The following is a 14,416-nucleotide window of genomic DNA, read 5'->3' as shown; positions in this document are numbered from 1 at the left end:
GATTTTATGGGTGAACCAGGGACAGGGGGCAGGAATAGGACCGTCAAGGGCAGAGGGGAAAGATAGAGGGGAAGGGAATGCAGGGAGAGACAACTAGCATATTGAGGAGCATTTGAAGAGTGATATGGAAGCCTAGTGCAATGGAAACTTCCTGAAATACATGAAGTCGATCCTGATGAATTCTCCAAATAATGAAGAAGATTGTGCCCCAGGTGGCCATCTCTTGTCACCAAAAGGAGTTTCCAGTACTAGGAATGGGTTGCATCCAATTGAGTTGTTGGCCACAGGGGTTCCATGGAAACCCCAAACAACCCAGGCTGTTGCCAAAAGAATAGGCTGCTCTCTACAGACTGACAGCAAGGGCCCATTGCTCAGGATAACACCTGCACAAACCATGAAATATGGAAAAACTGAGCTGGTGCCTGCATGGAACCTTCACCCCTACATTCTAGTGTCTTTGGTACAGGAAGGTACTCAGCACACTACCAAAGGAGAAAGGCAAACACCAACCCAGTCACAAACCATTTGATCTACATACAGTGTTCTGTGCCTGCAAAACACACTAGTGCCATGGTGGCACAAAGCTTGTGAGAGTAACCAACCAGCATCTGATTTGACTTGAGGCCTACCCCACTAGACACAATCCATTCCTGATGCTGTTTGGATGACCAAGAGCCAGAGAATAGATAGACCAGAGACCCAGGGTAAAACCAAATATTGCTGGTCTTAAAAAAAATTAGTGATAAAATGACTGGTAATGACATTCTCTTATATTGGTAGATCACTGTCTCATTTAGTCATCGCCAGAGAAGTTTCCCTCTGCTACAGATGAGGACAACTACAGAGACCCATAGCCAGACATCTCTCTCTCTCTTTCTCTCTTTCTCTCTTTCTCTCTCTCTCTCTCTCTCTCTCTCTCTCTCTCACACACACACACACACACACACACACACACACACACACACACGGGGAGGGAGGGAGCAGGCAGAACTTGAACTTGGAACAGTTTGAAATGTGATGTCTCCATCAAATCCTTCTCCTCACAGCTCAGGAAACCCTGCAGAAGAGTGGGCATAAAGAGTGTAGGAGCCAGAAGGGAGGGAGGGCACCTTGAGAACAAAGCCCTCTGAATCAACTGAGGAAGGCGTCTATGAACTCACAGAGACTGAAGCAGCAAGCACAGATCTGCACCAGGTCCTCTGCATTTCATTATAGCTTTCGGTTTAGCATTTTTATGAGACTCCTGAATGTGTGAGAGTTGTCCTCTGTTTCTTGTGCCTTCTCTTGGGTTCTTATCCTCCTGTTTGTTTGCCTTGCCCAACCTCAATATAATGGCTTTTGTTTTATCTTATTTTATTCTGTTATGTTTCAAAGAAGAAAACTATCATTAAGATTAATTAATGAATGAAAGCTAAGACAAACACTTGACAGTGCACAGGCCTTGAGGGACAGTTGCGGTTGGTTTTTATAACTGTGTGGCTTAACTCTGGGCTTTTCCTTCCACTAAGTATCTCTTAGTTTTGGTGTAGGATAAAGATGGAGTAGTCTAATGTCTGTGCCTAGATATGAGGGCCAGGTCTTAAATCTGGTTAGCAGAGTGAGCTGGGTTTTGAAGCTGGAAGGGATTCCTCATGAAATTGACTATGAGACGCAGAATAAGAGAATGGCCATTCCCCTGTACAGACAGACGTCCAGTGCAGGACTGGGAACTGTGTTTTCAGCGTTGGTTTGGTTGGAATCTCAATTGCACACAGAAGATGCTACGACCACAACAAACAAAATATAGGCTAACAGTACTGAAGCGATGGACACACCCTAACTTTGAGGAACTGATGAAGCTTATGTTTCCAGGCTATTCCCCAAACCTTAACCTTAGCACATTTCATGCCTTTGCAGTTGCCAAATTAATATTATTCAAACGGAACTAACCATGCATCTACACTTTCAGAATCCTTACTGCTCCTGCTCTTTGCATGTAGAATAAACACTTTTCGTGTCTGTCTGATGCTTTCTCTCAAGACTCAGCCCAGATACAGTAAAACAGCTGCTTACACAAGAATCAGATAAATCTGGAATCTAACTCTGGCTTCACCGTTCATGGTCAATGCAACCGTGAATGGGGTTTGGGCAATTGCATGCTGACTAAAGCAATGGACTCTGGGTAAGGCTTGCCCTGTTGTGTCAGAAATGACTATCAGAACATGGCTGTGAATCGCATAGTAAGAACCAAGAGCCAGCTTCCCTGCCTTTGTATGCCATGGCGCATGGTTCTCTAGTGGCAGGGAATAGCCTCCACCCTGACTTTGAAAGTCTAGAAGACACAATGTAAACCCTACCTGTAAGGTCTTATGATCCTTCTTTGTCATAATGATATTGATTAAGAAATGCACCTGACATTAAAGGGGCCTAGTTCCTGGGAGAAAATGTAAGTCAGATACAATATGGCCATTAAAATGGCCATATTGTAATATTTGTTCTTCTGGTTTTTCATTATAACCCTAAGATCATTGAAAAACACGAAGCATTGTGGTATGTGCACACACACACACACACACACGTATGTTTAGATGTTAAAATATTTTCTTCTATCAGATCTCATCAGGAGTGGCTTGCTGCATTGTCATCTTCTGTGGCCTGGTAAGGCTTCTCTCCCCTCAGGGGGAGGTGATCAAAGAGCAGGCCAATCAGATTATGTCAGAGGCAGTGCCTCTTCCCATTACTATGTAACCCACTTGGAAACTGAACTGCCATGGACCACATCTGTGCAGATCAGATGGAAGGAGAGGAGGACCTCCCCTATCAGTGGACTTGGGGAGGGGCATGCGTGAAGAAGGGGGAGAGAGGGTGGGACCGGAGGGGAGGAGAGAGGGACTTATGGGAGGATACAAAGTGAATAAAGTGTAATTAATAAAAAATGTTTTTCTTCTTAGTTCTTCAAGCTGTTTAGACTTATCATATAGCCAGGTTAAATTCTGGAACCTTTGGTTGCTTGGAGAACCACTCCCCTCACCCCCAAGCCACATTTTCTCACACACAATGAAAGACAAACATAATGGGCGGAAACTCTGTCCAGAGTCAGGGGAAATGCACTGAACATGGTTCAATTTCTATTCTATGGTAGGAAGAACCAAATCACTCTTCCATTCTAAACCTATCAAGGAACAAAGAGTCTTTGAAGTCCCACATTGTGTGCCATTTAAGTGACTGCCAAGTGTGCGGACGGGCTGTCTCTGAGGGTGTGTGCATCACGGCTGATGTAGCCCGCAGATGTCCCCACGTGCCTGTGAAACTTACGGGGCCGAGGTCAATGATGAAGCAGTCTCCCTTGTTGAAGCTCTCCCAGCTGAGGGGCACTTCCGTGGCTCTGACCACTCTCCGACCCTTCACGTGCAGGAGTCTTTTCGCTGTCAGGTCGTTGGTAAGAACATGGTTTAGTCCAGAAGCCACACCTCCGGCCTGGCCAGGGGGAGGAAAACACAACACCAAGGAGAGAGGTGAGTCTGCTGCCCACACGCAGCAAGGCACAAGCCGCCAGGCAGGAGTGCGCAGGAGAAGCCCCGACAAACACTGCCCCTCGGCACAGGCGGAAAGCCAACCCAGGAAAGACAATTATTGTAAAATCAACTGGTGAGTTGGTTGCTCTTCCCCCCCTCAAATAAAAATTTAATATAAAATTAAAAATATTTCCTGAGTACCCACAGTGAGGAATACCCTGCTGCATGAAAAGTCAGTTTATTTGCCCAGATGTTTCCCAGATGACTCATGCCAATCAGAGTGCAGGCAAGGAGACAGGAGGCTGGACAAATTGGGGCTGCGGAGCCTCAAGTACAGTAGCTCAGAACGGGAACCCAAACTTCCCACGGTCACTCACAGGAACGAGGACCCCACACTCCCACTGTCCCCACAGAGAAGAGCTTCCCAGACACACACACACACACACACACACACACACACACCCCATCACAGAGCAGAGAAGCAGAGAAGGAAATAGATGTGGCTAAAGATGGGAGGGGGAAAAAATCAAAGACAACTCTGAGTATTTTCTTTAAGTTAAGGGCAATACAGAATCTTGATTCTACATCCCCAAACACAACAAAACAGAGTTTCTGAAGGAAAAATAAATAAATAAATAACTGACACCCACTTCATCTTCTTGTAGTTTGCAATCAGCTTTTACATTTTTCTCATTTCCTAATTAAATGCTAGGAACTGTATTTTTCGTTTCATAATCAGCAATAAGATGATGTGCATAATAATTTTACATTATATTTTATATCATATTATATTTCTATTACATTGTATTTTGTATTACAATTTACATATACACATATATACATACACACACATTTTTTAAAAGTGTTAAGCTGCCCAGGATGACCTCAGATTCACAACCACCCTGCTTCAGCTTCCAAGAACATTCCACTTTTTAAAATAAGTAGAAGTACTCTGTGATCTGTTTTTTAAAAATAGTAAAGGGTACTCAACGTGAAAAAAAAATTACAATGTAAAATCAGATTTAGATTAATATCTCTCTCCCCTTTCTCTCTCTCACATACACACACACACATAAAACATTCAATCTCATGGCGTGAGCCACCAAAGCAATGCATACCTTGAAAAATTAATATTCCTATAAAAAATGACCTAATCTTTCTCCGGTGAGAACGTAATCATCTCCAGTGAGAGGGCTGAGTGATAGAGGTGCTCTTCACCAAGCCTGACTGCCTGAGGTTGATCCCCAGGGCCCACACTGGAGAAGAAAGAAAAGAACTAACCCCTGCAACTCTTCCTGTGACTTCGGGGGGGGGGGGGGCACATGCACACACACAGACACACAAATAAATAAAGATTAAATAAATATCATTTTTATAGTTTAAAAATAACACCGTCTCTAATATTCAATGCCACAAATGCCCATAAGAAAAACGGTGCGCTGTCAGGCTGGCAAGGTGGTTCCGTGGGTAAAGGCACTGGCCTGGCACGCCTGCTGGCCTGAGCTGTGTTCCAGGAACATAGGTGGAAGGAGAGAACCGACTCCACAGAGCAATCTTGACACTCATGCAGCGGCACACGCCATACACATTTCGGCACTGGCGAGTAAACAGTCCTTTCATGAACGCTGAGTTGACAGTCAATGCCTCCAGGCCTGTTGTCCTTACACCAGGCCAGGTCACAGCAGAGCAGATGACCCTCCTAGCCAGTGGGGCCAGGAGCACAGGTTTGTGAGAGGAACAATCTGATGGCCGCTGTGTACAATCATGGCTAAGTGAAGGGAGTCACTGTCCTTGAGAAAAGCATGTTAGCCAGAAATGCAATGCCAGGGAGCAGTGGTCATGGCTTTCATATCCAATTCAGTAGCCTTGAATGTGCCAGAGAGATACAACACAAACACTGAGACAGGAGGATGATCCTGGCAGGTCCCAGCTCAACCTTTGCTGGTGGACGGCGACTTGGCATGATTTTTAGACTTGGTAATGATAGGTCTGTCAAGTTTGCCCACTCAAAATGCCAACAAACCACATCCCAGGTCCTCTTCCATTTGTCCTGATTATGAATCACTTGTTTATGTTGAGAGAAGCAGAGAGTGGTGGTTATCAGCTTAGGCTCGGGGTGAGGCAATCCCACGGTCACTTAGTACAGACCACAGTGAGTTGCACAGACTCCCTTGGTCTTGCTCTGTTTATCTAAACAGAGTAGGAACAGTGGCAAATGCACCAACCGGGTGTTTATAGTAAATGAGGTAATCTATAATCTTGAAAGCAAATGTGGGCTGGAGTGGCATCTCACAGTCATCTCTGCCACTCCTAGTGGCTGGTTACCTCTGATGCCCTGCGTCCCGGCGAGCTGTTGCTTCTGCAGCCACCCCTACCAGCACCGTGCTGCCAGTTAGAGCATCAGCGTTGTGATGATCAACACGGCCTCCACTTACAAGCTCCCCCTTTTTGAAAAATGCTGATTTGTGGCAGCTTTAATGCCAACAGTTAGAAGACCAACAACTACAGTTACTTTTATCATGTCAACTTTTGCCTGTGTACCCATGAATTTGGTTTTCAAGGTCCTGTTCATCCTGAGTATGTGGTATATTAGAATGTTATTGTTTAATGTAATGCATAATCCCCGTGCAATGCCGATGTGGAGAACTAGTATAGAACACACTGCACATTCCGGAAAAACCAAGGGTTTGTAAAAGTATATGCTTTTCCCTGAGACAAGTCAGGCATCTGTGGATGAAATGGTTTCTAACAAGGTGAGTTTACCTCACCCAGTGTGAACAAATACAAGCTCTAAGTTCTTCAAACTTGAGTTTGTTGACGTAAAGGATACTTCAGGATCTTTTGACACAAACCAAAGGAACCCTTGGGAATTCAATAAAATGAGAGGTAGCAGACTCCTGTTTGAAATGGTTTACATCCTAGTGTGAAATAATGATTTCAAGAGACAGAGGAAACCTTATGGTTCTTTTGTCCTGATCTCATGGTATTGCAAATATTCAACCGAGGATATAATCAGATAAAGATAGGCATAAACCTCACACCTTTTTGGTCATTGTTTTCAGGTTTTTTGGTTAGTTAATTGGTTTGTTGGTTTTGTTTTTGTTTGTTTTAGCAGCCAAGCTTAAATAGAGAGTGTGACATTATAGAGAGTGTGACTTTATTATAGGGTATGACTATATAGCTCAGGCTGGCCTTTATCCCATGATCCTCCTGCTTCAACCTCTCAAATATTGGGAATATAGGATGCACCCCCAAACCTGTCTTAAATCTACTTTTTTAAAAGAGAAATTAATATATATTCAGAAATCCTATTTAGCTCTAATGTCTTGGGGACTCAGCAGGAGTGAGGCAGTGCCTGCTGGCACATGTTTTCCTAAGAGGAGGCTTGCTTTGAGGGTGTCTGTATGTGGGGCAGAGGGGATTCCTCATGTTTTAACTGAACATGTAGACAGGGAGCCAAAGATAGGGGAGGATGATCCAAACTGCAAAGCTTACTAGAAGAATTGGGGTGAGGGAGAAGGAGTCTAGCCTTCACAATGCATAGTCTTAAGAGGAAGGCCTGCTTAACTATTAAGACATATACATCATCATTATTATTATAAAGGAGCTGAGAGTGTATCTCCATTGGTAGAGTGCTTGTTCGGCTTTGGGAAATCTCTGCACTATCTCAAACACAGCATAAACCAGGTTATGGCAGCACACATCTGTAATCCCAGCACTTGGGAGATAGAGGCAGAAGGGTCAGGAAGTCAAGGTCATCTTTGAGCACATAGTGAGTTTGAGACAAGCCTAAGGCTACAAGAGATAGTGTCTCAAAAAATCGCCCATGAAAGTAAATTAGGTCATAATCATCCACATCATGCCATACATTCTGGAGCTAATTCATTTACTGAGTGCCTACTGGGTGTCTAACAAATACAAGACAAACGTGAGGATAAGTCACAAAAAACCCAAAATACAAAAACAACAACAAAAATTCTAAGCAAGAACAAACAAACAAACAAAAAACCAAACTCATGTTGTCCATGAAAGTTGTAATGGGTGAAGACAGAAGGTGTGGATGATCAGGAAGAGAAACTGTTTGAAAATGTCACGCTAGAAAGCATCAGAGGGAAGTGCGTACCTTGTACTTCAGGCCACCTTTGAAATAGCCCACGAAGTCCGTAGACTCATAGCCTTGAAGCTCTCTGCTCTGCACTGGCTTGCCACCCAAGTAGTCATCCATCTGGACGGTGAAGATGGCCGCCGCTGTGCTTTCATCCTGGGAACATTCCTTTCCTGAAACCAACCCAGACCCCCAGTTACGTAAGGAAAAGCTCGGAGGCTGAAGAGTGCTGCAAAGCACACCACAAGAGCCCTTTTCTTTTTATTATCTGTCTCTCTAGCCATCTACCTACCTATCTATCCATCTATTTCTATATTGTAATTGAAATATAATCACACCACCCCTTTCCCTTTCCTCCCTCCATCCTCCCACCTCTCCTTCTCAAATTGATACCTGCTTTTTCTTTGTGTGTATATATATATATATATTTGAACAGTTTGCATATTCATATATATATTTGAAATTATTTGAATGTATGTTTGCACAAATATATTGATACAATCTTCCAAGTCCAGTTTTGTGTGTATATGGTTTGAGGGCTTGCCAGTCTGTATTGGGTAACAATTAGGGAGGCTAATTTCTCCCTCTCCTAGAGGAACAGTCACAATATCGTAGGACAAGTTAACACCGAAAAACTTTCTTCTCAGAGGCATTTCTGGACGGCAGCCTGAGGCTGAAGGCTCCATTATCAGAGGCAACATGTGATATATTATTCGGCTCATAACCAAAAGTTTTTCATGTTCCTGTTTTATTCCATTCCTCTGAAAAAACACTTGGGGAAAAAGTGATATATGCTAGTCTGACTCAGGAAAGCATTCATTTCATATGAGAATAAGATCCTTCCAGGAAAATATTTTGCAACTGCTTTACCATGGCACTTGAAGCTTACAGTATGTCACTGAGGAATATGTTTTTAGTGGCCATAGGTGAAGCTTTATTCATTTTCCTATCTTAAAAATTATGAAGCTATTTAATTGTAATACAATATAAATATTGTCTATGATTAAATTATTTATATTGTTGTAATGCTTACAATATTTAATTAGAAATAGCTACAATTTTTAAGATAGAAAAGTGAATAAAACTTTACCTATCCCTGTTTTTGATCCTGTTTCCCCTACTTCACTATCGCCTTACTTTTGTTGATGAAAAAACAGTAAAGGAACTAGTTTCTGGCATCTCTTCAATGCTATGTATCTAATAGAATTTAGGACAGTTTACAATCAACTTGCACAATTATGAAACAGAATCTACTGAGGCCTCTTTGCTGAAGTTAAATCCTGAGCACCAGTGTCTACAGTGTATGTGATGTTCAGAGACAAGAGGCTTGGGAAGACTCACAGTTCATTAAAAAGGAAAAACTCCCAACCCTAGACCTTCAAAACCCCCACTTCATCAGAGCTGTGTGAAAAATAATAAATGATAATAATGCAAATATCAACACGTTTATCCTACTCTTTTCATGGGTCACACAGTACGTGTTTTATACAATCAAGATATTGATTTTATACAATATCAGCTTTTTTAACGTGTTGAGCTGAGGGAAAGTCTATTGAATCACGATGAAATTCTAACAGGTACTCAAACATGTTTGTATATGAATTCTGCTTCTGACCCCATTTGACCTCCCGTGTGACTTCTGTTTGTGAGCTGGTTCTCCTGGTGCCTGTTACACTCGAATGTATGATGTGACCTTCCTAAAACTGGGAGGCATTTGGGTTTTGCAAACAAAACAGAGATTTAAAAAGAGGTCTCACAACCAGATGCCTCTAGCTCTCATTCCTGGTCTTAAAAGTCTTGCCACATAAGGAACAGAAGAGACGGAACATCCTCAACCTGGTGAGCAGCATCTCCTGAAGATGTGTGGGCACGAATAGTAGTTTTGTAAAACCTGAGTGTGGCTCAGTAGTGTGTGATATACTGAAGTCTAAGTGAGCACAGACTTTCACAGGGGACCACAGCTGAGACACCACAGGGACACAGTCCATCCTTCTTGCTCTTCCCCAGTGTAACTTGTTCCCGTTGACGTGCCTATGTGAAGTTGGCAGCTTTACCACGTGTGTTAATTCACAGCTCTGCCTTCGGCATCCACACACTAAAGTCCTCGTTGCCAAGACCACCCTCATGTTGTTTTCTTTAAGAGGTTTTTTTCTACATTGATATATTTGGTGGTGAGCCTAGCCCTTAACGGCTGAGCCATCTCCCCAGCCCTTTTTTCTACATTATTTACTTAGTTTCGGCAAAGGCATGTTCATGCCACAGCACGTGTGTGTGGAGATCAGAGAACAACTTTCAGGACTTGCTTCTTTCCTGCCACATGTAAATTCGCAGGGATGGAAGCTGGGTAGTCAGGGTTGGCCTTGGCAACAAACTCCATTGCTCACTGAGTCATCTTGTTGGCTCAATAATTGGTTCCTTGGCCTTGTCACTAGCCCTTTGTACAGTGTGAGATCCTTGTATTGGATATTATATGTTAGATACTGTAATCTAGTCCTTTTGTGTCCCAGTGCCCTGTGTAAGGCCACATACACACAAGTTATGACATAAACAAATGCTGCTTTAAAACAGACTAAAGTAACATCTAAAGCTAGAGAGGAGGAAGGGTGAGGGGAGGTGCTTGAGATATAGGCTGGCATCACAGCAGCAGCTGTAAACTCACCCCTGCCCACAGACTGGAGGCTGTGACAACCTAGAGGCAGAAGGTGGATGCAGGTTACCTGCTAGGTACAAAACTAAAGCGTTTTCTAAGAAGGAACAGGACGAAACACTTGAAGTCTCGTGCAATGACTTCTTACTTTCACTGCGTCTAGACGTACCACAGCACCACAGTATCTGGGAGATGCCCTGATGTTTTGGACAGACATAAAAGTGAGACTGTCTGTATTTCCCTGTCTTGGTCCTGCCGCCCTTATTCCCCAAGCTTCCCCTGTTGGGTCTGTCTCCTCATTTGTGTGCTGCGTGCCTCTCAGTGCAGCCTCCCTTTGGCTTCACTTCTTCCTGCTGGCTTCCTAGCCTCCTGCAAGAAGCCGAGCATTCTTTCCTCTGAACTTTTGGGTCTTCCTCCTAGCACTTGCTTCAGCCATTCACTCTAACTAACCCTCAGGGACTCTTCCCTAATCGGATCTCAGAATAAACCTTTTCAGATGGAATTTCCTTTGCCTCAAGGACTGAACCAGGAAAGGCTTCTGGAACTCTGAGGGTGCCCTGGCTCCTCTTCTGTTGAAGGCACAGGATGCTCCCCACTTGCCTTCATTCCCCTGTGTGCCTCAAGACCTGTAAATCTCTGCCATGCCACTAATCACATTCTTTTATCTTTTCTCTGGAATTCTCTGGAAAGTTTCATAAGCTATCAATATCAGGTACTTACAGGCTCCTGGGAAGCCTCAAAGGTTATAAATGAATTCAATTATAATTACTGCACTATTAAGTTTGCTTCTTTTGCAGATTCTTAAGATCACAAGCTGTTTCTGCCGAAACGATGCCCTAACTGTAGGATTGGTGCGCACTAAGTGGGTAATTAAGAGTATAAGTGAGCCAGGCACTCAGGATATGAAAGCGGGAGGAGACAGCAGGAGAGGCCAATCTGGACTACACTTAAGTTCCAGAGAGTTCTGGGCCATCCTGTCTCAGACAAACAAACAGAAAGAGCAGCAGGGCACAATGCTGAAGGAGCCTGCTGGATAGAAAGAGATTTGCTGAAATTTACTCCGCTTCTCCTTTGAGCGGTCTTCCGATGAAGCCAAACATAGCTGCTGCGAACAGCTATGTTCTCACCTGCTTAACCTCACCCGGCAACACTTGAGACACTCATCCCTTCCAGCCCCGAGTTCAGCGTGGGAACTGTCTGCCTGGGGTCGCCACTTCATGAACAGAGCACACATCACTATGTGTGTCGTGACTGGCTTGGCATCACAAGGCGAAACAGCATCGGGAGCTCCGCCACCACAGGCCAGCACCCAGTGCCATGCTTCACGGCACTACCTTCCCCTGTGTGTTTCTTGTCTCGGGTGCCTGCTCCAAGGGTCTGCTAGTGCTTAAGAAATCTCTTCTAAACGTTCTCACTCGTTTCTTAAATGTTGCAAGTGTTAGGAATTAAAATGAAATGGTGGCTTTCAAAATCTGTGGTTTTGTGTGTTCTCCCCCGATCCCCAGCTCAAGAATAAATATCCTGAAAGAAACACTAGTAAAAGAAGGCAAGCTAGCTTGAAAAGAAAGCCCAGATAACCCACATGTTGCCGGACCGGGTGTGTCTACCGGCCCCAGACCTCACAGGGAGAGGCTGAACGCTCAGGATGTTTACGGGTAAAAGCAGAAGGTGGAGAAAGCGGAACACACGGCCAGTGTCCTGGAGGCCTGGCACTAAGGCAGCTCCAAATAATTACGACCGCTGAAGGAGCTTTTCTGGTCCACACTGTGTCCTTGTTAAAACCGACCAATAACAAGTGAATGATTTAAAACAACCCAACCCCTCTAAAGAGATACGCCAGCCACCCAGGGCGACTTTTACAAATCGGTGCTGCCTGTATCTTTTACCAAACAGGCAAGCAGTGTTTTGCAGGGAGAATCTCGGTTGTGGTGGGCACGGGCACGTGACCTCAATTAGCGGAGGCATCTAAGCCGGTGCCCCAAGGCAACAAATAAAAATAAATAAAGGTTTGGAGCTGGGAGTGGAGTTTTCGCTCCAGCTGCAGTAGATGCTCACAAACCTGTTTGATTTCATCTCCACCCTGCCTGAGAAACCAGGGCTGAACTTGCCGGAGGGCGCTCAGTAGTTGGCCAGCCAGCTGCCCGGCAACAGGCTGGGGTTTGAAGCTGAAGGGGAAACGGGAGGAATGAGCACGGGCGCTCAAGAAGTGGCTTGGTTGAGGCTGGTGGGTACGCCTCCTGGGTGACTCAGCTCACCGGAGTTTGCAGCCTGCCAGGAGCCGACCTGGGGCTAGAGGAGGGTGCAGGCTGGGCGTCACCCATCCCTACCGGGTGACCCTCAGCTCTCACACCCGGGCCCACCGCGCCCTGGAGCTGCTTACCCAGCCAGAAGTGCAGGCGGTAGGAGAAGCCCCTGCTGGCCTTGGCCGTGTGCAGCACCAGGTAGGCGTCCCCGATGTAGAAGTCCCCGTGGGCGCCCTGGGGCACCGGTACCAGTTCCAGCTTCTCGACCCTCCACACCTGCAGACCGGCCTCCTGGCCGGCACGAGCAAACTCGGGATGCTGCAGCTCCATGGTGCCTCGGGGATGCTGACCGGGCCGAGGACTCCGACCCTCCCCGATCCTCCCTGATCCTCCCTGAGCCCCAGAGCCGGGTGCGAGCGGACTCGCTCGCCCAGCTTATAAGCGGCTTGCCCAGACCGGAGGCGGGGCCCGGGGACGGCAGGCGGCCACGCCCGGCCCAGGCGGGAACCCGCATCGCAGACTGGACCCGGCCGGCCAAAACCCTAGGACAAGCCTCCCTCCTGAAACAGGCGCCTAAATAAACGACTGCGTGCTGGAAGAGGCTTTTCACAGACGGCGGATGCTGCCTGCATCGCCGCGGCCGGTGCGCGCTGGCCCCCACCGCCCCAGTTCCTTGCCTACTGGGGTTCACCCTGCGATGCCAGGGTGAGGAGGGCGGGCGTTAGGAGCCAGAACAGCTGTGGCTATGAAGACCAGGAGCGGACCTCAAGGATCCCACTTTGGCAAGCGCGAATTGTTGCGCGGTGCATTGCCTGCTCCTTCGGTTCACGCCAGGCACCCCCAGTGGCCACAAGTTTCTCTTTGGACAGGTTTGGAAATTCCACGTACAGCGGCACCTCGGATTTTCAGGATAGATAAAGACGTGACAGGCTCTCTGTGGTCCCCGCGTCAGAGCTCGGCGACTCCCCAGGCCCCCGGGAACTGTGGTCACCTGTGCCACGTGCCTGCCAAGAAAGTCGTTGCCAAACACAGCAGCCGCTGCCCCGGGACGCTCTGCTGGGCTGTGCATCCCTGAGGCTTTAAGCCGGACCTGTGGTTTTAGTCACCGGACCTCAGGGCCCTCGTATGGTTCTGCAGACGCTTCTCTGTTTTCCTCTCCTAAGAATAATGTGCGTTCCTCTTGTTGCGTTCAGAAGCTAATGTCAAGTAAAGAATTCCATTATTGAAAACGCAGATCAGAAACCACACAAAAGATTAGGCAGTTGATTGTTTTTAACACATGTAAATAGTTCCACTGTTTCTCAAATTGCAGAGCTCCCTGGAAGGCCGTTAGTAGTAAGGGCGCCATCCAAGTTTTTTAATGAATATTTTAAAACAATACATGAAGTGTTCAAAAGGGAAAAAACCAAAACACTAAGTAGCACAGAAGCTGGCCTGTAATTCCAGGACTCGGAGGCTGAGGAAGGAGGACCAGGGCTCCAGACCGCCAGGCGACCTCACCTCGCAGAATGTGATTTGAAGGTATTTACTTCTGCTTTTCTTTTCTTTTCTTTTAGCTTTTTGAGGCTGGATCTTCTTATGCGGCCTGGGTTGTCCTGGAACTCACTACGCGGACTGGCTCGCCTTAAACTCTCAGAGACCTGCCTGCCTCTCCCTCCTGAGTGCTGGGATCGAAGGCATATGCCACTGTGCCTGCCACCATGACTTCTTAAGGAAGATAAAATATTTAATGTCTGTAGTTTCTCGTATAGAAAAATCGAGGGCTGGAGAGATGGCTCAGAGGTTAAAAGCACTGTCTGCTCTTCCAGAAAGTCCTGAATTCAATTCCCAGCAACCACGTGGTGGCTCACAACCATCTATAATGAGATCTGGTGCCCTCTTCTGGCATACAGATGAACATGCAGACAGAACATTGTCTACATAATAA

At 46.0% G+C, this 14,416-nt stretch overlaps 1 protein-coding gene across 1 annotated transcript in view; it reads right to left on the bottom strand.

Moving 5' to 3' along the window:
• The window catches only part of Scin (scinderin), a 65,072-nt gene extending 51,514 nt beyond the window's left edge, over window positions 1–13,558 (bottom strand). Inside the window, exons 1-4 of the mRNA XM_055621542.1 lie at window positions 13,378–13,558; window positions 12,627–12,923; window positions 7,618–7,772; window positions 3,295–3,456 (exon numbers count right to left, since the gene is read on the bottom strand). Of these exons, the coding sequence (XP_055477517.1) occupies window positions 3,295–3,456; window positions 7,618–7,772; window positions 12,627–12,923; window positions 13,378–13,558 (795 nt within the window). The remainder of the gene's footprint in view (window positions 1–3,294; window positions 3,457–7,617; window positions 7,773–12,626; window positions 12,924–13,377) is intronic.
• Between the last annotated feature and the right edge of the window lie 858 nt (window positions 13,559–14,416).

Source organism: Psammomys obesus, unplaced genomic scaffold (genome assembly GCF_907164565.1).
Source record: "Psammomys obesus unplaced genomic scaffold, mPsaObe1.curated_primary_1811, whole genome shotgun sequence".
In the NCBI taxonomy this organism is placed as follows: domain Eukaryota; kingdom Metazoa; phylum Chordata; class Mammalia; order Rodentia; family Muridae; genus Psammomys; species Psammomys obesus.
The sequence above is the reverse complement of the archived record's forward strand: the minus strand, read 5'-3'. Positions and strand labels throughout refer to the sequence as shown.